Source organism: Hylobates moloch, unplaced genomic scaffold, assembly GCF_009828535.3.
Source record: "Hylobates moloch isolate HMO894 unplaced genomic scaffold, HMol_V3 SCAFFOLD_12, whole genome shotgun sequence".
NCBI classification, from domain to species: Eukaryota; Metazoa; Chordata; class Mammalia; order Primates; family Hylobatidae; genus Hylobates; species Hylobates moloch.
Genome location: NW_026652287.1, coordinates 44154716 through 44178681, shown reverse-complemented (window position 1 = coordinate 44178681; position 23966 = coordinate 44154716). Strand labels below are relative to the sequence as shown.

Here is a 23966-nt window from a genome sequence, read left to right as displayed (position 1 = left end):
GGGGTGGACAGGTGAGGGATAGACAGGTGAGTAGGGTACAGGTGAGGAGACTGGCTGGTCAGTGGGAGACAGCAGGACAAGTGAGGAGGAAGATGACTAGAGGAATATGTAAGGTAGGCAGGGGAGGAGACAGGTGAAGACAGATGACTGGCCAGCAGGTAAGAAAATAGGCAAAGGGGAAGACAGGTGGGGAGACAGGTGAGGGATGGCCAGGTGAGGGAATGAGTGAGGGGATGGGGTACAGGTGAGGAGATTGGCTGGTCCTTGGGGCAGATATGGGGGGTAACCAGTGAAGGGGATGGACAAGTGGGAGGCAGGTGGGGAGGACCAGGTGAGTCCCCTCCTCACATCCCCCCTCACCTGGACTCCAGAATTGCCCGGGGCTACCAGGGCTCACCGGACCTGCGGCTGACGTGGTTGCAGAACATGGCTGGGAAGCACGCAGAGCTGGGCAACCACGCTGAGGCCGCCCAGTGCATGGTGCATGCGGCCGCCCTCGTGGCTGAGTACCTCGCCCTGCTCGAGGACCACCGCCACCTGCCCGTGGGCTGCGTTTCCTTCCAGGTGAGTGGCCAGGGGTTGGCAGGCGGTGGACGGCACAAGTGCAGTGGGGACCAGGGTCTGACGCCACCTCTCCCGCCCCAGAACATCTCATCCAATGTGCTAGAGGAGTCCGCCATCTCCGATGACATCCTGTCGCCCGACGAGGAGGGCTTCTGCTCCGGGAAACACTTCACTGAGCTGGGGCTGGTAGGGTTGCTGGAACAGGCAGCCGGCTACTTCACCATGGTGAGGCCTTGGGGACTGGGTGCAGGAGAGGGGGCTCGGGCCAGGGAGGCGCCATCAGATCTGTTTCCTAGACCCTTCCAGCAGGGGATTTAGAAAGGAGAATTGGCTGGGCGCGGTGGCTCATGCCTGTAATCCCAGCACTTTGGGAGGCTGAGGCAGGCAGATCATGAGGCCAGGAGTCCAAGACCAGCCTGGCCAGCATGGTGAAACCCTGTCTCTACTAAAAATACAAAAATTAACCAGGCATGGTGGCGCACGGCTGTAATCCCAGCTACTCAGGAGGCTGAAGCAGGAGAATCGCTTGACCCAGGGAGGCAGAGGTTGCAGTGAACCAGGATTGCACCACTGCATTCCAGCCTGGGCGACAGAGCGAGACTCCGTCTCAAAAAAAAAAAAAAAAAAAGAAGGAGAATTGGGTTTCTCAGAGGCCCTATTATTTGCCTATGTCTCCATGAGACCCTTGATGCAGGCCTGATATAGCAAGCCTTCCATACATTAGAGATGTTTTCAATTTTCCGTTCTTTTCTTTTTTCCTTTCTTGTTTTTTTGTTTGTTTGTTTTTGACAGAGTCTTGCTCTTTTGCCCAGGCTGGTGTACAGTGGTGCGATTGTAGCTCACTGCAGCCTCAAACTCCTGAGCTCATGCAATCCTCCCCACCTCAGCCTCCCAAGTAGCTGGGAACACAAGCATGTGCCACCATGCCTGGCCAATTTTTAAATTATTGTATATATTTTTTCTTTGTGCTATTTTTTGAGACAGGACCTCCATTCTGTCACCTAGGCTGGAGTGCAGTGGCGTGATCATGGCTCACTACAACCTTGGCCTCCAGGGCTCAGGTGATTCTCCCACCCTGGGCTCCTGAGTAGCTGGGACTACAGGCACACATCACCATACCCGGCTAATTTTTTGTATTTTTTTGTAGAGACGGGGTTTTGCCATGTTTCCCAGGCTGGTCTTGAACTGCTGAGCTCAAGTGATCTGCCCACTTCAACCTCCCAAAGTCATGGGATTACAGGCTTTGTGCCACTACACCCTGCCAATTTTTAATTTTTTTATAGAGAGGGAGTCTTACTATGTTGCCCAGGCTGGTCTCAAACTCCTGGCCTCACTCAATCCTCCCACCCAAGCCTCCCAAGTAGCTGGGACGCCCAGCAATGCTTGAAACTTTCTATACTAAAATAAAAATGGGTCAGGTGCAGTGGCTCATGCCTGTAATCCCAGCACTTTGGGAGGCTGAGGCAGGAGGATCACTTGAGGCCAGGAGTTCATGACCAGCCTGGGCAACATGGCAAAACCCTGTCTCTACAAAAAAATACAAGAAATTAGCTGGGTGTGGTGGCATGCACCTGTAGTCCCAGCTACTCAGGAAGCTTGAAGCGGGAGGATCACTGGAGCCCAGGAGGTTGGGGCTACAATGAGTTATAATCGTGCCACTGTACTCCAACCTGCGTGACAGAGTGAAACCTTGTCTCAAAAAATAAATAAAATAAAGATTTGGGATATTCGCATGCATCTTCAAGTTGGAGAAGCTCCAGCTTAAAGCAAATCCCAGGCTGGGCACAATGGCTGACTCCTGTAATCCCAGCACTTTAGAAGTCCGAGGCGGGTGGATCACCTGAGGTCAGGAGTTCGAGACCAGCCTGGCCAACATGGTGAAACCCCGTGTCTGCTAAAAATAGAAAAATTAGCCAGGCGTGGTGGCAGGTGTCTGTAATCCCAGCTACTCGGGAAGCTGAAGCATGAGACTCGGGAGGCAGAGGTTGCAGTGAGCTGAGATCATGCCACTGCACTCCAGCCTGACGGACAGAGCAAGACTCTGTCTCCAAAAAAAAAAAGCAAATCCCAGCTATTTTCCCACAACTCCCACAAGTACCCCCTGTGCAACCCTTCCTGCTAAAGACCCTTTTATAAAACTTTCATCCTGCATGGCCAAGTTAATGGTCATCCTTTATTTCATTGCACTCTATATTTAGATGTCCTGGATCATCTCTGATGTATCTTTTTTGGGGTGACTTGGTTTGAATCGGGATCCATTAAGGGCCCACAATGGCTGTGGCTGATCTGTATCCTAAGTCTCTTTTTCTTTCTTTCTTTTTTTTTTTGAGACAGGGTCTTACTCTCTCACCCAGGCTGGAATGCAACCTGGCTCACTGCAGCCTCAATGTCCTGGGCTCAGGTGATCCTCCCACCTCAGCCTCCTGAATAGCTGGGACTAAAAGTGCACACCACCACACCCAGCTAATTTTTTTTCTTTGTTAATTTTTTTTTTAATTTTTTTTAAGAGATGGGGTCTTGCTATGTTGTCCAGGCTGGGCTTGAACTCCTGGACTCATGCAACCCTCTCGCCTCGGCCTCCCAAAATGCTGGGATTACAGGCATGAGCCAGCATGCCTGGCAACTGATTTTCCACTGTGGAAAAGGGGTTTTCTTCTCTAGTTTGCTTGTTTGTATGAGGGCAGTTGGTGGTTTCTACATTTAACTTGCAAGAGCCCTGGGGCCTTTGCTCCGTGTTTTTCCTGGTTTTTGTGGGGCTGGCTGTGTCCATGTGATGTCATTTTACCTGTTTCTCAGTTCCTCACATTTTGGGGAACTGGCAGTTACATCTGAGAGCTCAGTGAGATTCAAGGTCACACTTAAAGTCAGGAGTTCCAGTGAAATTTCTTCTGTGCTGCTGGCCCTTTAGTGACATTATTTTCATTGTCACTTTGCTGGATTCTTGGAGACGAAGGCCTCAGAGGAAGGGCCAGGTGCGGTGGCTCACGCTTGTGATCCCAGCACTTTGGGAGGCCGGGGCAGGCAGCTCACTTGAGGTCGGGAGTTCAAGACCAGCTCGGGCAACATAGAGAAACCCCACCTCTACCAAAAAAAAAAAAAAAAATTAGCTGGGCATGGGCGCAGTGGCTCACGCCTGTAATCCCAGCACATTGGGAGGCCGAGGCAGGCGGATCACGAGGTCAGGAGTTTGAGACCAGCCTGGCCAACATAGTGAAACCCCGTCTCTACTAAAAATACAAATATGGCTGGGTGCGATGGCTCACGCCTGTATATCCCAGCACTTTGGGAGGTCGAGGTGGGCAGATCACAAGGTCAGGAGTTGGAGAACAGCCTGGCCAATATGGTGAAACCCTGTCTCTACTAAAAATACAAAAAAATTAGCTGGGCGTGGTGGCACATGCTTGTAATCCCAGCTGTTAAGTAGGATGAGGCAGGAGAATTGCTTGAACCCAGGAGGCAGAGGTTGCAGTGAGCCGAGGTCATACCACTGGACTCCAGCCATCTCAAAAGAAACAACAACAACAACAACAACAAAACATACACAGGTGGGGGTGGGGGTTAGGGGAGGGATAGCATTAGAAGAAATATCTAATGTAGGTGACAGGTTGATGGGTGCAGCAAACCACCATGGCACGTGTATACCTATGTAACAAAACTGCACGTTCTGCGCATGTACCCCAAAGTATTAAAAAAAAAGATTACGAAAAAAACCATACACACGCAAAAGCCTCAGGGGAAGAAACCAGGGGGTGGACACAGGCCTTCTGACAGTCAGCAAACCTCACAGGGTGCCTGTTTTGAGCCAGGCTTGATGCCAGCACCCGCTGGGGGTGAGGGGCATATTACCACATGCTAGGAGGCAGTTGGGCATGGAGGTCATGGGCACAGGGCCAGATGGGCAGGTGTTTGGGTCTTGGCCCTGGGGAATGCCTCTGTATCTCTGAGACTCACTTTCCTCTTTGAGGAATAGGAAAAAAAAACTGCTTCTCCCATCAATGAGGGAACACAGATGGGTGAAGTGCAGATGTACATTGTACCTGTGCCATAGAATATTCTTGCTAAAAGTGGTGAAGGGCTGGGAGAGTGGTGGCTCACACCTGTAATCCCAGCTAATCGAGAGGCCAAGGCAGGAGGATCACTTGAGCCCAGGAGTTCAAGACCAACTAGGGCAATATAGTGAGATCCTGACTCTACAAAAACTAAAATAAAATTAGCTGGGCATGGTGGCATGTACCTGTAGTTCCAGCTACATGGGAGGCTAGGGTGGGAGGATCTCCTGAGCCCAAGAGTTGGAGGCTGCAGTGAGCTATGATTGTACCACTACACTCCAGCCCGGGTGATGGAGTGAGACCCTATATCAAAAAAACAAAAAAGATAAGTAGCAGTGAAGACCATGGAGCCCTCTGTGGGAGCTGAGTGGAAAGGCTCAGGGCGGGCTTCCTGGAGGAGGTGATGGAGGGTGGGTAGAAGCACAGAGGATCACAAGGGAGATGGGTAGACAGGAGCACAGTGGAGAGGGGAAGATAGTTTGGGGAATCCTGACCCCACCTCACCCTCAGGGCGGGCTCTACGAGGCGGTGAATGAGGTCTACAAGAACCTCATCCCCATCCTGGAAGCCCACCGTGACTACAAGAAGCTGGCCGCAGTGCACGGCAAACTGCAGGAGGCCTTCACCAAGATCATGCACCAGGTGGGCCCAGGACCCCCTCCCCAGACCCCACCCTCAGCCCCACTCCTCATCCTCAGGGATCTGCTGACCTTGACCCTTCTCTTCCCCACAGAGTTCCGGCTGGGAGGTGAGTCAGCCTTGGCAGACAGCCACCTGCCTCTGGGACCCCCGTGATGACTGGCCAGCAGCCATCAGTGAACACCAGGGGGCGCCGGAGGAGCATGGCCACTGGCTGTTGGGGCTGGGGCTGTGACCACAAGGCACCCACCCCATTACTTCCCTCCCTTCCCCAAAAAGCCCCCCCCCCCCACCCCCGCCCCAGATCTCGAGGGCAGCTTGTGACTCACCCAGCTGGGAGCTCTCCAGAGACACCCCTCCCTCTGCCAGCGCCAGCTTGGTCACTGCAGGGGGGTGGCGGGGTGGCTCTGACTCCCTCATGGTCTCTTGGTCTCTTTCTCATCTCTCCCCAGTCTATCACATGGCTCTCCCTATCTTGGTATCTCACTGTCTCTTAGTCTCTGTCTCTCCCTGCGTCCGCAGCTTCCAGCCTCCCCCAGGCTCTCTGCTCCTCATTTCTGGTTAATATGTCCCCCTGCTCCAGCCCCCCCCAATCCCGCTTCTTCCCTGCTTAGGTCTATTTTTAGGCATCTCCTAGTTTGGGGAGAATGTTCTGGCCAAAGATGGCAGAAACCCAGAGCCCAGGCAGGCAGGCTGGGTGGGAGCTGGGTGGGGAGGGCAGGTCCTCTTCGCCCCCGCCCCCCTCCTGTCTCTGATCTCTCCCCCCACGGAATGATTCTCACTGGGCAGTGTTAACCAGGACCCTGGGGGTTGAGGGAACTCTGACCTCTGACCTCTCCCATGACATTGTCTCTCTGTCCCCCACACCTCTGGCCCCACCATGTCTGCCCCATCCTCCCCGGATCGGCCTTGGTAAGTGAACATCCAGCCATTCCACTTCCTTTCCAGTCATGGGGTGGTGTTTTTAGAGTGGTAGGGAAGGGGTTCCTTCTTCCAAACTTAGGGCTGGGGACAGAAGCAGGGGAATGCCATGGAACAAGGGAACCAGAGCCTCTGTCCTAGAGTGAGAGACAGCCATCCCTTCCCTCAGCCATCCAAGCATTTATTGGGCACCTACTGTATACCCATTCTTGTGGGCATCGGGGCACAGGAAGGAGAATGCCCTAGAACAAAGGAGTCAGAGCCTCCGTTCTAGAGTGAGAGACAGTCATCCCTCTCCTCAGCCATCTAAGCATTTATTGGGTACCTGCTGTATACCCTGTCCCATGGGCATTAGGGACACACCTGTGAACAATACAGCCCCAGTCCTAACTTCATATTGCAATCCATGCCCCGATGTTCTCAGGGCCCCCTGCCTGTGCCCATGCATTGATGTTCTCGGGGTCCTCACACTCCCATCCTGATACTCAAGACACCTATCTCTGGGGCAGGGAGACCTCCAGCAGGGGCCTCCCGGATAACCACACCCTTTCTCACAGCTCCAGCGCGTGTTCGGGACGTATTTCCGCGTGGGCTTCTACGGCGCCCGCTTCGGCGACCTGGATGAGCAGGAGTTTGTGTACAAGGAGCCATCGATCACGAAGCTGGCAGAGATCTCACACCGGCTGGAGGCACGTCCTTGTGGTGGGGGTGGAACGGGGCATGGGGCTGCCTTGGGGCTGGAGTAGGGGCTGTCCCTGGGTGGCCCCGAGTCAGCCCTGTGTCTCCAGGAGTTCTACACGGAGAGATTTGGTGACGACGTCGTTGAGATTATCAAAGACTCTAACCCTGTGGACAAGTCCAAGCTTGACTCACAGAAGGTAGGTCCCCCAACCATTTCCCCAAAATCTTAGATTCACAGAGACTCCAAGTGCTGTTTCCTGGGGACCCTCAAATCCTCTTTTTCTGCGAAACCCCAAATCATATTTCACTGAGGGACCCCAAAACCTATTCCTCAGGGGATTCCCAAACATCCAGACAGGAAGACTTGGAAATGACAAAGTCCCCAGATCCAGGGATGCCCAGATCCCCTCTTTCCAGGAACAGGGCCTGGGCTGTGCGTGCTGGGGCTGTGGGACCCTCACACCTGACCCTGCGTCCAGGCCTACATCCAGATCACGTATGTGGAACCGTACTTTGATACCTACGAGCTCAAGGACCGGGTGACCTACTTTGACCGCAACTATGGGCTTCGCACATTCCTGTTCTGCACGCCCTTCACACCGGATGGGCGCGCACACGGGGAGCTGCCCGAGCAACACAAGCGTAAGACGCTGCTCAGCACCGACCACGCCTTCCCCTACATCAAGACTCGCATCCGTGTGTGCCACCGGGAGGAGGTGGGTGGGGATCCTGGGCCTGGGGGGGGATGGGGAGGTGAGGGGACATCAGACCCTGGGAGGGGAAGGGAGGGAAGACACAGGGACCCAGACCCAAGGTGGCCCACGCATCTCAGACCCAGAGAGGGGTGGCACAGGGACCCTAGACCAGATCCCCAGGGAGGGGCAGGGAGGAGACCAGACCCAGGGAGGCCCAGGGATTCCAGACCCAGAAAGAGGAGGCAGAGGGAACCCAGATCTAGGAAAGCCCAGGGAGGAGAGGTGTGGCCCAGGAAGAGGCCCAGGTACCCCCGAACTGGGCTGAGAAGATATGGAGACCCTGCCTTCCAATCTCTAAACTGAAACCTCTACCTCCAGACCCAGGAGGACCCAGGGATTCTAGACTCACAGAGGGGAGGCACAGGGACTCCGAATCTAAGAAGGCCCAGGGAGGAGAAGCCCAGGGATTCCAGACCCAGAGAGGAGAGGTGTGGACACGCTAGACCCAGAAATTGGCTCTTGTACCCCAGAACCAGGTTGGGGACCCCAAACTCCAACTTCCAGTCCAAACCTCTACCTCCAGACCCAAGGAAGTCTGGAGACCGCAGATGTAAAGCCCCTGGACCCCAGGGCACCAGACCCAGCAGACCCAAGGCTGGACCCCCCCAGAGTCAGACCCAGGAAGGCCCCCAGATTCTGTTCATTGCCTGGGTTCTTGGACCCCTCTCACTCCCAGCGGGGTCTGAGCTGCCCCTGACTGGCTTTGATCAGGACCTTCTCAGGCCCCAGCGAGTGCACACCCCTCCCTTCACCCCACAGACGGTGCTGACGCCGGTGGAGGTGGCCATCGAGGACATGCAGAAGAAGACACGGGAGCTGGCCTTTGCCACTGAGCAGGACCCACCAGATGCTAAGATGCTACAGATGGTGCTTCAGGGCTCTGTAGGGCCCACTGTGAACCAGGCACGGCTAGTGGAAGGGGGATGCAGGCTGCACGGGGGACTCCAGGTGCCATGCAGGCTGGCTCACCAGTCCCTCTCACCCCACAGGGTCCCCTGGAGGTGGCCCAGGTGTTTTTAGCAGAGATCCCGGAAGACCCCAAGCTCTTCCGGCATCACAACAAATTGCGGCTCTGCTTCAAGGACTTCTGCAAGAAGTAGGCGCAAAACCCCCCAGGAGGGGTCTCGTGCCTGCCTAACCTGCAAAGGCCTGCTCTCTGCCCATCTGATCTCTGCATGGCTCCCCCATCTGCCCGATTCCCATTAAGTCCACTTTCCCAACCTGACCTCCTATTGCGGGTCTTTCTGCAGGCCTGGTCCCGCCTTATGGATGCCCCCACCCCTAGTCTTGCTTTCAGTCCCGCGTGCGAGTCTCTGAGCATCTCCCACCCTCTGGCCCTCAGATGTGAGGATGCACTGCGGAAAAATAAGACCCTGATTGGGCCGGACCAGAAGGAGTACCACCGCGAGCTGGAGCGCAACTACTGCCGCCTGCGGGAGGCTCTGCAGCCTCTGCTTACCCAGCGCCTGCCCCAGCTGCTGGCACCCACCCCACCCGGCCTCAGGTGCCTGACCTGGTGCCCCCATCCTAGAGACTAGAGAGGGGATGCAGAGGCAGACCAGGACACATACAGGATGGGGGCTGTTGTACACGTACACAGCAACATGTTTGCTGGTAGCTTGGACTTTGTTTTGTTTCTGTTTTTGTTTTGTTTTTTCTTTGAGAGAGTCTCCCTCTCGCCCAGGCTGGAGTGCAGTGGCACAATCTCGGCTCACTACAACCTCCGCCTCCCAGATTCAAGCGAGTCTCCTGCCTCAGCCTCCTGCGTAACTGGGATTACAGGCATCTGCCACCACACCTGCCTAATGTTTTGTATTTTTAGTAGAGACAGGGTTTCACCATGTTGGCCAGGCTGGTCTCGAACTCCTGACCTCAGGTGATCCACCCGCTTTGCCCTCCTAAAGTGCTGGGATTACAGCATGAGCCACTACCACGCCCGGCTGGGTGGCTTCAACTTTGCATAAGCATCTGAATATATCATCCAGATGTACAAAGGCAGGGCAGGCTCTGAGCAGTCATTTCCCAGATACATGAATTCATCTTTCTGAACCTCAGTTTCTACATCTGTAAAACGTGGATGATTTATACCTTCCGTGGTGGACTGCAAGAGAATCGGAGAATCCCACAGCCAGATCAGGGACAGGAGAGACCCCAGAACGATCCTTGGAGGAAGACGAGGAGAGGGAGGAAGAGGATGTGGGCTGGGAGGTCTGTGGAGTTGGGGGCCCCACAGCCATGCTGACCCACCCTCATTCTTTTTCCAGGAACTCCTTGAACAGAGCAAGTTTCCGAAAGGCAGACCTCTGAGCCCACAAGGACCAAACCTGTGCCTAGAGGAACCAGCACCCAGGCCTCAGCTGTCTGTGCTGCTAGGGGAGTCTCCCTTGGTGCCCACTGGGCCGTGGGGTGACCACACTGTACTCGGGGCTGGGCCCTCTGCCCCTGTGTCCCCATCTGTATGCACTGATGCTTCCTCCCTTTTTTAATTTAAAATGGTTTTTATAAGCAACCTGTGCCATGTGGTGCGGTCACTAGGGGCTAGGTCACATACTCATCACATGCTCATAGTCCACTGCCCCATGTCCACACATCCCTGCATCATCAGTGGAGACACCAAGAACATACTGGGTGCCAGAGACATCGTGGTGACAACAGACACAAATTCCTGCCCTTGTGGAGCTGAAGTTCTAGTAGGGAAGGCAACACACAAATAATGTCACATGCCTACCTGGAATAACAATACCTGGTTTTTGTTTGTTTAACAGACAGGCCCTCACTCAGTCCCCCAGGCTGGAATGCAGTGTCACAATCATAGCTCACTGCAGCCTCAAACTCCAGGGCTTAGGCCTCCTGAGCAGCAGGGATTATAGGCACATGCCACTGTGCCTGGCTTTTTTCTTTTTTTTTTTAGACGGAGTTTCGCTCCGTCACCCAGGCTGCAGTGCAGTGGCGCAATCTCGGCTCACGGCAACCTCCACCTCCCAGATTCAAGTTATTCTCGTACCTCAGCCTCCCGAGTAGCTGGGATTACAGATGTGTACCACCATGCCCGGATAGTTTTTGTATTTTTAGTAGAGACGGGGTTTCACCATGTTGGCCAGGCTGGTCTTGAACTCCTGACCTCAGGTGATCCACCCGCCTTGGACTCCCAAAGTGCTGGGATTACAGGCATGAGCCATTTCTCGGCCCCAGGTGGTTTTTTGTAGAGATGGGGTCTTGCCATATTGCCAAAGCTGGTCTCCAACTCCTTGGCTCAAATAATCCGCCCACCTTGGCCTCCCAAAGTGCTGGGATTACAGGCATGAGCCACTGCACCTGGCCTAATTTTTTTTCACTTAAAACTTTTTTTTGTATAGACGGTCTTGCTATGTTGCCCAGGCTGGTCTCGAACTCCTGAGCTCAAGCAGTCCTCCTGCTTTGGCCTCCCTAAGCACTGAGATTACAGGTGTGAGCCACCTCGCCGGCTTAATAATATTTATTAGGCCCTTGCTGAGTGGCTGGCTGTGTACTAAAGGGCTCCCAGAAAGATCTCTGCAAAAGTAGGCCACTCCATTTATGAGAGTTTTTAATCCGAAGGACCTCCTTCCTGATGGTTAGGCCCCTTCCTAATGGTTAGTGAATCTTCTCAACGCTCCTATCAGGTAGCTAACATGATCATCTCCATTTTACAGATGGGTAAACTGAGGCACAGAGCAGCAAAAGTTTGGTGGGTCTGGGATGGGAGTCCAGGTCTGGCTGGCTCCGGCGCCCAGGACTGTGCAGGCTCCCCTCTCGCGCGGCGGTCACGCCACCCTGTGCCAGGCCTGCGCCGGGCCGCTTCCAGCCCTAGGCCGCCTAGGGGAGGGGTGACCTCCCGCTGTCGCGCCCGCCCCGCGCGCCCTCCCCGAGCTGGGCCCCGGCCAGCTCCGCCCCCTCCCGCCGCCAAGCCGTTCCGCCCCCCGCAGCGGTCCAGGGACAGCGGGCGGTGGGGGGAGGCCGGCAGTGGGAGGACCCTGCCTCGGGGACTTAGGGAGGAAGGAAGGACGAGGCCGGACATACTGGCGCGCACACACACCTGCTGTCCAGGTGAGATCCAGTCTCCAACCAGCGTCTCTGCATCCCCACCCCCCACTGCGGCCGGGGCGCCCGGGCGGCTGGAGGGGGCGGGGCCTGCTTGGGGGGCGGGGCCAGCAGGAGGGGGCGTGGTGCAGGCGGAGCCACCTCCGAGGGCCGGGCACCCAGGCGGCGGCGCGCGCGAGGACGCTCGGGCGGCGGGACGCAGCGAAGGCAGCGGCCGGAGCGCGCAAGGCGAGTGGGACCCGGGGCTGGGTAGGGGTTCAAGTCCGGTTCGGGGATCGAGTGCGCACCCTCCCATACCTACTACCCTACCCCCCGCCTCCAACTCTGGGACACGACCTCGCTGGTCTCAACGAGCCGCTGCCTCCAACTCCACCTTCTGTGCCCAAACTTTCCAGACTTGGAGTGTCTCTGTCCCCGCGTCCCTGCCCCCTCCTCGTCTTTGACCCCATACCCCCATCGATTCCTCCCAGTACCCCCATCGATTCCTAGTGCCCTGCCCGTTTCTCCTGTCCTGGCTCCCCTCTGCCCCCTCTCCCCTGTCTCTGTCCCACTTTCTCTCTCTGTCCCCCCCGCCCGGCTCTGCCCCCTCCCCGCACTGTCCCCCCTCACCCTCCTCCGCGGCCATGCCCCAGGCGGCGGGAAGGCGGCCGGGCGTCCGGCCGGGCTGGGCCTGGCCTTGGCGGCTGGGCCGGCGTGGGGAGCGGCAGCTGTTTGCCATTAGCCGGGGATCCCACAGGCCCCGCCCCCTCTCTGCACGGGGCGGGGTCCTTCTCGCCCCCGCCCCCCCCGCGCCGAGTTTGGGGCGGGAAGACCCCCCCCTCGCCGACCTCCGCGATGTGTAGGCCGGTCTTGGGTGGTGGGTTGGTGAGACCCGCGCCCCTTCCCTGAGCCCCCTACCTGTCCCCTCTTATAGGCTCCAGTCTCTCCATCTCTGTCTTATCCTGTCACTCCTTCCCCACTCCCCAGGGGTCCCGTAGCGAGAGAAGGGTCTCAGCCACAGACATCCATCTCCCCCAGCACACCCCCTCGTCTCCTTTCTCTCCCCCTTACTGGGGACGTGCTGGTCCTCATCGAGGGCGGTGAGATGACTGAGGACCCTCAGACCTCAGTCTCCATATCTGGGAAACGGGCAGAGATATCTGATGTGGAGTCTGAGGGTGGTGGCTTGGTGGGCAGTTGGGGGGATCCACCAGGCTTAGGTTCACGTTCGGGCCCAGCTACTTCCCCGTGGCCCCAGTGGCCCTGAGGCAAGCCACTGTACCTTTCTGTGCCCTCTGCATCCCCTGTCTGTGAAACGGGGTGATAAGTGCCCATCTCATGGAATTGTCGTGACAATTAAAAGAGTTGATGTTAGGCTGGGTGCAGTGGCTCATGCCTGTAATCCCAGCACTTTGGGAGGCCAAGGCAGGCGGATCACCTGAGGTCAGGAGTTCGAGACCAGCCTGACCAACATGGAGAAGCATCATCTCTACTAAAAATACAAAATTAGCCAGGTGTGGTGGCAGGTGCTTGTAATCCCAGCTACTCGGGAGGCTGAGGCAGGAGAATCGCTTGAACCTGGGAGGCGGAGGTTGCCGTGAGCGGAGATCACGCCATTGCACTCCAGCCTGGGCAACAAGAGCAAAACTCCGTCTGAGAAAAAAAAAAAAAAGACAGAGTTGATGTTATTATTACTGTTACTATACTGTTTGCCCAGCAGCACCCTCACTTCCCCCACCCCCCCCCCCCCCCCCCCCCTCGGCTATTCCAATCCTTCTCCAATCCCGCTTGCTCCCTGCTTCTCCATCTCTCTTTGGTGGCCAGAAAATATTTTCAGTCAACTTTCTGTTGCTCAGGGGTGAGCCTCCAGGCAAATGGAAAACGGAATTTCCTGCAATTGGTAACCGTGTGTTCCAGGTGTTGAAAGACAGAGAAGTGAAGACAGACGTGGAAAGACAGGGAGAGAGACACGGAGAGAGACGCAGAGAGACAGAGAGGTGGAGAGACACAGAGAGACTTGGAGAGAGACAAAGCAAGACGGGACGGGAGAGCAAGGACAAGCTCAGGTGCCCCTGGAGCCCCAGCCCTGCCTTCATGCCCAGCAGGTGCCCTACCCGGCCCATCCTCCCAAGGTACCTGCTGGCCACAGCACTCAAAGGCCAGAAAGGATTCACTCTGATGGTGGGATGGGCTGGGGCCTCTGCAGCATGATGGCTGGAGGTCAGATAATAGAAAGGACCAGCCAAGTTCAGACGGGTTATACTGGGGACAAAAGAGCCCTGGCCAGCCTCCAGGGCTGAGGGGGGTTTAGTGAGAGACTCTGATTGTCCCTCCCTTTTGCAGTCTCCAGGCGCCCCCTCTTACTTCCTCCCCTCCACCCCCAGGACTTCCTGGGCCTCCACCCGGCCCTCTATCCCTACTGCGCCCCTGAGCCCGGACGCATCCTAGGCGGGCAGGAAGTTCTGTGTAGCCCGGCAGTGAAACTGTTTATTTTTAGAGAAAATTGTTTCCATAAAGGGGAAAGGCTTCACTCCTAGCTGCCTCCCCAACTTTCCCTACCCCTTCCCCCCGACCCAGTCCAGGCCTGACCCAGCTCTCAGCTTTGGGGTCACTGGGGGTTCCCTTCGCCATGCTTTGCCTCTCTTTGTCCCCCTGTGTCTCTGTCTCCTCAGATCCTTGCGGGAAGACGAGGTTCCCCTCTTCCCCAACCCCTTAGCGCCTCAACCCCCATCCCTCCCTGTGGCCAGCTCCAGGCCTGGGCTGAGGGGAGGGGGTGCAGGAAGGGTGGGGCCTGTTGGGCTTGGGGCCCCCCAGCCCCAGGGCTATGTGGAAGCCGGGCTGTGGGAACAGCTGGAGCCTGTCCAGGGGCTGGACAGATGTGCATGCAGGCAGTGAGGTTTGGTTTCTTTGTTCCAGACCTGCGGAGGGGGGGTCGGGGGGGGGCCCTTCCGCAGCCAGGCTGGGTGTGTGTCTATGAGTGGGTCCCAGACCTGGGTTGGGGGGCTGGGTGAGCCAGCTGTGGAGGGGGCTGGCCTCATCTCCGCCCTGTAGACTCCTAACTCCCGACACCATGGTTCCCTTTCCCCAGGTAAGCCTCAGCTGGTGCTGCAGGCAGTCTGACTCACAGTCCCGCAAGTGACTTCCAAGGAGCATCTGCAGACAAGAAGATGGCCCAGGTCCTGCACGTGCCTGCCCCCTTCCCAGGTCAGGGGACTCAGGGAAGAGGGCCCTGCCCTGGGGAGCTTCAGTTCTGGAGACCTGAGGGGGCCGGGGACCCTGCCCTGGGGACACAGCCCAACAATTAGAGGTCTATGGGAGGAGGCAAAGTCCTGCCCTGGGAGGGTCTGACGGGGGAGGCAGAGTCTTACCGGAAAAAGGGGGTAGTCTAAGCCGGGGGACAGGGCCCTGTCCTGGGTGATTTGAGAGGGGACATAGCCTAGCACCGGGAGTCTGAAGGGGAGGCACAGCCCTGCTCTGAGAGGGTCTGAGAGCAGACGCGGTTGAGTACCAGGTGGGCTCCCATCTCTTGGGCAAATAAACCCCAACTCTCCCCAGGCATCAGTCTTCACTCTGAGAATGGGGACAAGAGGATTCAAAGGTCCTGGTGTTTCTCCCATCCCCAGGGACCCCTGGCCCAGCCTCCCCGCCTGCCTTCCCTGCGAAGGACCCCGATCCACCCTACTCCGTGGAGACCCCCTATGGCTACCGCCTGGACCTGGACTTCCTCAAGTACGTGGACGACATCGAGAAGGGCCACACCCTGCGACGCGTGGCGGTGCAGCGCCGCCCCCGCCTGAGCTCACTGCCCCGTGGCCCTGGCTCCTGGTGGACGTCCACTGAGTCGCTGTGCTCCAATGCCAGTGGGGACAGCCGCCACTCAGCCTATTCCTACTGCGGCCGTGGCTTCTACCCACAGTATGGTGCTCTGGAGACCCGCGGTGGCTTCAATCCGCGGGTGGAGCGCACGCTGCTGGACGCCCGTCGCCGTCTCGAGGACCAGGCGTCCACACCCGCAGGCCTGGGCTCCCTGACCCCCAGTGCGGCCGGCTCGACAGCCTCCCTGGTGGGCGTGGGGTTGCCACCCCCGACACCACGGAGTTCGGGACTGTCCACACCGGTGGCTCCCAGTGCCGGGCACCTGGCCCACGTGCGGGAGCAGATGGCGGGTGCCCTGCGGAAGCTGCGGCAGCTGGAGGAGCAGGTGAAGCTGATCCCTGTGCTCCAGGTGAAGCTCTCGGTGCTCCAGGAGGAAAAGCGGCAGCTCACAGTACAACTTAAGAGCCAGAAGTTCCTAGGCCACCCCACAGCGGGCCGGGGTCGCAGCGAGCTCTGCCTGGACCTCCCTGATCCCCCAGAGGACCCAGTGGCACTTGAGACCCGGAGTGTGGGCACCTGGGTCCGAGAACGGGACTTGGGCATGCCTGATGGGGAGGCTGCCCTCGCCGCCAAGGTCGCTGTGCTGGAGACCCAGCTCAAGAAGGCGCTGCAGGAGTTGCAGGCAGCTCAGGCCCGGCAGGCTGACCCCCAGCCCCAGGCCTGGCCACCGCCGGATAGCCCAGTCCGAGTGGATACAGTCCGGGTGGTAGAAGGGCCACGGGAGGTGGAGGTGGTGGCCAGCACAGCCGCTGGCGCCCCTGCACAGCGGGCCCAGAGCCTGGAGCCTTATGGCACAGGGCTGAGGGCCCTGGCAATGCCTGGTGGGCCTGAGAGCCCACCTGTGTTCCGCAGCCAGGAGGTGGTGGAGACGATGTGTCCAGTGCCCGCTGTGGCTACCAGCAACGTCCATATGGTGAAGAAGATTAGCATCACAGAGCGCAGCTGCGATGGAACGGCAGGTAAGCGGTTGCAGGCCAGGGAGAATGGCTTGGCAGGGGGGCCCTCTTTCTTCCCATGGCTCATCCTGGACCCTCAGAATGCCAGGGTCCAGGCAGAGTGTGGTGGCACATGCCTGTAATCCCAGCACTTTGGGAGGCCGAGGCGGGCAGATCACTTGAGGTCAGGAGTTGGAGACCAGCCTGGCCAACATGGTGAAACCCATCTCTACTAAAAATACAAAAATTAGCCAGGCGTGGTGGCTCATGCCTGTAACCTCAGCTACTCAGGAGGCTGAGGCAGGAGAATGGCTTGAACCAGGGAAGCAGGAGGTTGCAGTGAGCCGAGATTACACCACTGCACTCCAGCCTGGGCAACAGAGGGAGACTCTGTCTCAAAAAAAAAAAAAAAAAAAAAAAAATGCCAAGGTCCACCCCAGCCCTGACCTTCCACCAGACACATCACTCCAACTCTTAAGAGTCTCTGTCTTATCATCCACAAAAGGGGGAGAATTGTGCAGCCAACCTCAGGGCTGTAGCAACCATGCAGAGAAATTAGGTGACTGCCACTTTGTCAGTACCCAGAAAGCGGGAGGTATTTGGGGGAAAGTTCCCCAAGGCTGTTGGTTTACCAGGCAGAAATCCTCCCTGTTTATTCAGTAAGTGGCAAGAATCAATCTCAGACCTGTTTAAGCAGTGAAAAGGAAATGTGTTATTATGTAACTGATGGCAGCTTCAGGCATGGCTGGATCCAGGTGCACAAATATCTTGTTGTTGTTGTTATTAAGAGATATAGTCTCACTCCATTGCCCAGGATGGAGTGCAGCTGATGCAATCATGGCTCACTGCAGCCTTGACCTCCTAGGCTCAAGCAATCCTCCCGCCTTAGCCTCCCAAGTAGCTGGGTCTACAGGCACGCACCACTGTGCCTCGTTAATTTTTTTTTTTTTTTTTTTGTAGAAACAAAGTCTTGTTATGTTGCCCAGGCTGGTCTCAAACTTCTGGGCTCAAGTGATGCTCCTGTCTTGGCCTCCCAGAGTGCTGGGATTACAAGCATGAGCCACCACGCTGGCCTCAGTGCTCAGATATCATCAGGAATCTAACTTGGTGCCTTTCTCTTCTTGTTTACCCTGGGAGCTTCTCTTTCAGGCAGGCAAGGGAAGGTGACCTCACTGCTCCAGGCATCTGTCTGTCCAGTTTAGTGGAGAGGGAGCTCCTTAATCCAAAGAGCACCAGTAAAAATCCCAGAGGGGGCCCTCATTGGCTGGCCTGGGTCATGCGCCCATTGCTGAGCCAATCACGGTGTCCCTGTCTGCCTAGCCATGGACGCCAGGGATAGGGGAGCGCCACCCAAGCCCTGTGGCCTTTGAGGGAGGAAGGGGGTGCTTCCCAGAGGAAGTACTGAGTCCTCATGCCAGGAAAGGGGATGCCGGCTGTGCAGAATGTCAGCTGCCGGGTTGTCCTGAGGTCCCTGGGAGAAGCCACCCAAATGATTCATAATGACAGCTGGGCCGGGCGCAGTGGCTCATGCCTGTAATCCCACACTTTGGAGGCCGAGGCAGGTGGATTGCTTGAGGCCAGGAGTTCAAGACCAGCCTGGCCAACACAGTGAAACCCTGTCTCTATTAAACATACAAAAATTAGCTGGGCGTGGTGGCACACGCCTGTAGTCCTAGCTAGGCTAAGGGAGGATAATTGCTTGAACCTATGAGGCGGAGGTTGCATTGAGCCGAGGTCATGCCACTGCACTCTAGCCTGGATGACAGTGAGACTCCATCTCAAAAAAAAAAAGAAAAAAGAAATAAATAAACCCAGGACAGCTTGAATCTGCAGCAGGACTCAAAGGTAGGGCCCAAGTTCTCATCCCAGCCTCAAATGTCAGGTGGCCAGAGCCCCTACTGACAGACCGGAGGGCACAGGCTGGAGGGCAGGGACCCAGCTGTGTTTTCTCGCCGGCCCGTGTTGTTCCTGGCCAGCTCTGGACACCACCCGCCTGTTCTGTGTCTATCCCAAACACCAGGCCCTGAGGTTCTGGCCCCCTGCCAGAGGCCCCGCCTGGCCCAGCCTCAGAATCTCTGAGAGGCAACCACCATTCCAGACGTGCCTCCCAGAGCAGCTGAGAGGCCTTCTGCCTGCAGGACAAACAGACATAGCGATGTCCACCTTCTTTGCATGCAAGCTGCTGCCCTGAAAGTTCTTCCTGGAGTCTCATTTTATTCTCTCTTGCTGCAGCCAGCCCCAATCTCTGCCTTGCTTGAGCCAAGCTGGAATGTTTTAATTCATTGCTATATCTTCCTTTTTTTTTTTTTTTTTGAGACAGAGTCTTGTTCTGTCGCCCAGGCTGGAGTGCAGTGATGCAATCTCGGCTCACTGCAACCCCCGCCTCCCGAGTTCAAGCGATTCTTCTGCCTCCGCCTCCCGAGTAGCTGGGATTACAGGCATGCACCACCATGACTGACTAATTTTTGTATTTTTAGTAGAGATGGGGTTTCACCATGTTGGTCAGGCTGGTCTCAAACTCCTGACCTCAGGTGATCCAACCTTCTCGGCCTTTGAGCAAGCGACGAAATCTCTCTATGCCTGTTTCCTCATTTGCAAATGGGGGGTCCTGATGTCACAGTATCACTGGAATAATGTGAGGCTTTAACATGTCAATTCAGCCGGGTGTAGTGGCTTATGTCTATAATCCTAGGGCTTTCGGGGGCCAAAGCAGGAGAATTGCTTGAGCCCAGGGGGTCGAGGCTACAATGAGTTGTGACCACGCCACTGTACTCCAGCCTGGGAAAGACCAATCTTGTGGGCAGGGGTAGGGGGGAGAGAATCACTTCATGTCAAGTGTTCATCACGGTACCAGGCATGTGTTGATACTTGGTGCCCAAGGTCAGCTCTTGGCTCTATAGCCTCTCAAAGGAGCAACTTTTTTTTTTTTTTTTTTTTTTTGAGATGGAGTCTTGCACTGCCACCTGGGCTGGTGTGCAATGGTGCTGTCTCAGCTCACTGCAACCTCCACCTCCTGGGTTCAAATGATTCTCCTTGCCTCCACCTCCCAAGTAGCTGGGATTACAGGCACCTACCACCACACCCAGCTAATTTTCTTGTACTTTTAGTAGAGACGGGGTTTCACTATGTTGGCCAGGCTGGTCTTGAACTCCTAACCTTGTGGTCTGCCCGCCTCAGCCTCCCAAAGTGCTGGGATTACAGGTGTGAGCCACGCACCTGCCCTCCAGGGAGCATCTTTGAATGAAGACATGAAAGGAAAGAAGTCACCAAAAGAGGTGGAAAAAACAATGTTCCAGAGAGGAGCACAGCAGAGACAAAGGCCCTGAGATAAGCAGAGGCTTGGGCTTATCAAGGGGTTGAACAAACTGGAATGAGCTACCGCACCCAGCCTAAATTTAAAAACAAAAACAAAAACTTATTATGGGCCGGGTGTGGTGGCTCACACCTATAATCCCAGAACTTTGGGAGGCCAAGGTGGGCAGATCACCTGAGGTCAGGAGCTCGAGACCAGCCTGGGCAACATGGCAAAACCCCATCCCTACTAAAAATACAAAAATTAGCCAGGTGTGGTGGCACACACCTGTAATCCCAGCTACCTGGGAAGCTGAGACAGGAGAATCGCTTGAACCGGGGAGGCAGAAATTGCAGTGAGCTGAGATCGCATCTCTACTCTCCAGCCTGGGCGACAGAGTGAGACTGAGACTCCATCTCAAAAAAAAAAAAAAATTATTTTGGCCTTCAGGAGTCCAAAACTGAGTTCATCTCATTCCTCAGCTCCTGACAACCATCCACGTTAGGCTGTACAGACCACTTCTCTTGTATTACTTATTATTTTTTCACCTTCAGCCTCCACCTTCAACCTTCAATGCTAAGGGTCAGTAAATATTTTCACTTTCACGGGTCATATAGTCTCTATTGCATTGATTCAACTCTGCCTCAGTTCTTTTTTCCTCCCCACTTTATTTTTATTCCTTTTATCCTTTTTATTGAGATGAGGCCTCACTATGTTGCCCAGGCTGGTTTCAAACTCAGGTACTGAAGTGTTCCTTCCACATCAGCCTCCTAAGTAGCTGGGATTACAGGCGTGTGCCACCATGCCCAGCTTTTTCTGATTTCATTGACGTATACTTAATATGCAAAAAAATGCACATATTTAATGTATACATTTTTGAGTTTGGTGCTTCAGGGCCTTCATTTTGCAGTTGCAAAAGCAGCCATAGACAATATGGAAATGAACGAACATGGCTGCATTCCAATAAATCTTTATTTGCAGACCCTGAAATTTCTATTTCACATACTTTTCGTGAGTCCCAAATTAAATCCTTCTTTCCCATCCATTTAAAAATGTAAAAACAGCACCCACAGGCTGAAGCTCACCACCCTCCGCTCTCCACCGTCAGTGCCACCCCCACCCCATCTAATACCATTCCTTACAAACCACCTTCCAGAAACTTATTTAGACATTTGAGTGTCCTTGAAAAATATGCCTTGTGCGTGTTTCATTTCCATAAATGGTGCTGTGCTTCAGAAAAACAAAGATCTCTTTCTATTTCTTATTTTTTCCTCTCCTTACACTATTTTCGAACTCTCCACACTGATGTTTGTAAATCTGGTTTGTCACTTTTTATTTTCTTTTTTTTCTTCCTTTTTTTTTTTTTTTGAGATGGAATCTCGCTCTGTTGCCCAGGGTGGAGTGCAGTGGTGTGATCTCGGCTCACTGTAACCTCTGTCTCCCGGGTTCGAGCAATTCTCCTGCCTCAGCCTCCCAAGTAGCTGGGATTATAGACGTGTGCCACCACGCCTGGCTAATTTTTGTATTTTTAGTAGAGACGGGGGTTTCACCACATTGGCCAGGCTGGTCTCGAACTCCTGACCTCATGATCTGTCCGCCTGGGCCTCCCAAAGTTCTGGGATTACAGGTGTGAGCCACCCCACCCACCTACCCTCTTCTCTAATCCCCTCACAGTAGGTATCTGGTTACTTCTAATTTCTGGCCACCGTGAACAATGCTGGAGTCATCTTCACACATCCCCTCCTGTGGGACTGCCCATTCCTAGAGGATTTGCAACTTCACTCCAAGTCCTGTCTGATCCTTTCCAAAAAAGGCTCTCCCTGTCCGCACTCCTAACACCATGCCCTGGTTCAAGGTGTCCATTTTCTCATATCCTCACCAACATATGGCTTTATCTGTCTTTCTAATTTTTCTTCGAGACAGAGTTTCACTCTTGTTGCCCAGGCTGGAGTGTAGTGGCGCGATCTTGGCTCACCGCAACCTCCACCTCCCGGGTTCAAGTGATTCTCCTGCCTCAGCTGGGATTACAGGCATGCGCCACCATGCCCAGCTAATTTTGTATTTTTAGTAGAGACGGGGTTTTACCATGTTGGTCAGGCTGGTCTCCAACTCCCAACCTCAGTTGATCTGCCCGCCTTGGCCTCCCAAAGTGCTGGAATTAACAGGCGTGAGCCACCGCGCCTGGCCTCTTCTTTCTTTTTCTTTTTCTTTTTTTTTTTTTTTTGAGACAGAGTCTTGCTCTGTTGCCCAGGCTGGAGTGCAGTGGCACGATCTTGGCTCACTGCAACCTCTGCCTCCCAGGTTCAAGCAATTCTTGTGCCTCAGCATGTCTAGTAGCTGGAATTACAGGCACCTGCCACCACGCCTGGCTGATTTTTGTATTTTTAGTAGAGACGAGGTTTCACCATGTTGGCCAGGCTGGTCTCAAACTCCTGTCCTTAGGTGATCCGCCCGCCTCGGCCTCCCAAAGTGCTGGGACTGCAGGCGTGAGCTGCCACTCCCGGCCCTGTCTAATTTTTTTTATCCATCTGATAGCTGCTACATAATGGTATCTCCTCATTGTTTTGTTTCGTTTTTGAGACAGGGTCTCATTGTGTCACCCAGGCTGGAGTGCAGTAGCACAGTCACAGTTCACTGCAGCCTCAATCTCTCGGGCTCAAGTGATCCCTCCACCTCAGCCTCCTGAGTAGCTAGGACTAAAGGCAAATGCCATCACATTCGGGTAATTTTTTGTAGAGATGAGGTCTTGCTCTGTTGCTCAGGTTGGTCTCGAACTCCAGGGCTGAAGTGATCCACCTCAGCCTCCCAAAGCCCTGGGATTATAAATGCGAGCCTCGGAATTCAGCCCTCCTTACTGTTTTCACTGGCATAGCTCTGATAGGCAGTGAGAGATACGGCTTCTCTGTGTATGCCTAATAAGGTTCCTCTGTAAGTCAATTACTTGTAGCCTTTCTCCATTTTTTCTCTGAGCAGTTTTTAGAAGTTCCTGGTATCTTCCAGAGTCAAAACTGGCAAACTACAGCCTGTGGGCCAGATGCAGCCTGAAACCTATTTTTCTACAACCCACAGCTAAGAATGATTTTTACGTTTTTTTTAAATGGTTGAACAACTTAAAAAGTATATTTTGGGCCAAGTACAGTGGCTCACACCTATAATCCTGGCACTTTGGGAGGCCGAAGCAGAAGGATCACTTGAGGCCAGGAGTTTGAGACCAGCCTGGGCAATATAGTGACACCCCATCTCTACCAAAAAATTAAAAATTTGTTTGGCATGGTGGCGTGCAGCTGTAGTCCCAGCTACTTGGGAGGCTGAGGCAGGAGGATTCCTTGAGCCCAGGAATTTTGTTGTTGTTGTTGTGGAGATGGGGTTCCACCATGTTGCCCGGGCTGGTCTCAAACTCCTGGGCTCAAGCGATCCACTCACCTCGGCCTCCCAAAGTGCTGGGATTACAGGCATGAGCCACCATGCCTGGCAAGCCCAGGATTTTGAGGCTGCAGCAAGCTATGATTGGACTTCAGCCTGGGCAACAGAAGTTGCCTGAAGTAGACTGGGCGCGGTGGCTCAACTGAGGTCAGGAGGTCGAGACCACCCTGGCCAACATGGTGAAACCCGTCTCTACAACAATACAAAAATTAGCCGAGCATGATGGCAGGTGCCTGTAATCTCAGCTACTCGGGAGGCTGAGACAGGAGAATCGCTTGACCTCGGGAGGTGGAGGTTGCTAGTGAGCTGAGATCGCGCCATTGCACTTCAGCCTGGGCAACAAGAACGAGACTTCGTCTCACAAAAAAAGAAAAAAAAGGGCCGGGCGCGGTGGCTCACGCTTTTAACCCTAGCACTTTGGGAGGCCGAGGCGGGCAGATCACGAGGTCAAGAGATCGAGACCACGGTGAAACCCCATCTCTACTAAAAATACAAAAAATTAGCTGGGCGTGGTGGCGGGCGCCTGTAGTCCCAGCTACTCGGAGAGGCTGAGGCAGGAGAATGGCATGAACCCGGGAGGCGGAGCTTGCAGTGAGCTGAGATCACACCACCGCACTCCAGCCTGGGCGACAGAGCGAGACTCCGTCTCAAAAAAAAAAAAAGAAGTTTCCTGAGGTCACTGCCTGCTTCTCTGTTGGGGCAGAATGGGATTTAGGTGCTGCTCTAGTTTATTTATTGATTTTTTCACATTAAAAAAAAAATAGACTCTTGCCCTGTCTCAAAAAAAATGTTT

General features: G+C 55.0%; 2 protein-coding genes across 4 annotated transcripts in view; both read left to right on the top strand.

The window, feature by feature from the left end:
• Positions 1-10106, top strand: part of DOCK6 (dedicator of cytokinesis 6) — a 58412-nt gene extending 48306 nt beyond the window's left edge. The window contains exons 36-46 of the mRNA XM_058425758.1: positions 372-564; positions 646-789; positions 5124-5255; positions 5347-5361; positions 6737-6862; positions 6962-7051; positions 7334-7570; positions 8369-8512; positions 8599-8705; positions 8952-9113; positions 9874-10106. Of these exons, the coding sequence (XP_058281741.1) occupies positions 372-564; positions 646-789; positions 5124-5255; positions 5347-5361; positions 6737-6862; positions 6962-7051; positions 7334-7570; positions 8369-8512; positions 8599-8705; positions 8952-9113; positions 9874-9916 (1393 nt within the window). The 3' untranslated portion in view covers positions 9917-10106. The remainder of the gene's footprint in view (positions 1-371; positions 565-645; positions 790-5123; positions 5256-5346; positions 5362-6736; positions 6863-6961; positions 7052-7333; positions 7571-8368; positions 8513-8598; positions 8706-8951; positions 9114-9873) is intronic.
• A 1464-nt stretch (positions 10107-11570) lies between these two features.
• The window catches only part of KANK2 (KN motif and ankyrin repeat domains 2), a 33510-nt gene continuing 21114 nt past the window's right edge, over positions 11571-23966 (top strand). For 2 of the 3 annotated variants that reach the window (XM_032169722.2, XM_032169719.2), the window contains exons 1-4: positions 11571-11674; positions 13565-13779; positions 14736-14851; positions 15271-16482. In XM_032169722.2, coding sequence (XP_032025613.1) covers positions 14815-14851; positions 15271-16482 — 1249 coding nt within the window. In that variant the 5' untranslated portion in view covers positions 11571-11674; positions 13565-13779; positions 14736-14814. The remainder of the gene's footprint in view (positions 11675-13564; positions 13780-14735; positions 14852-15270; positions 16483-23966) is intronic. The other variant, XM_032169721.2, reaches the window with a different exon arrangement.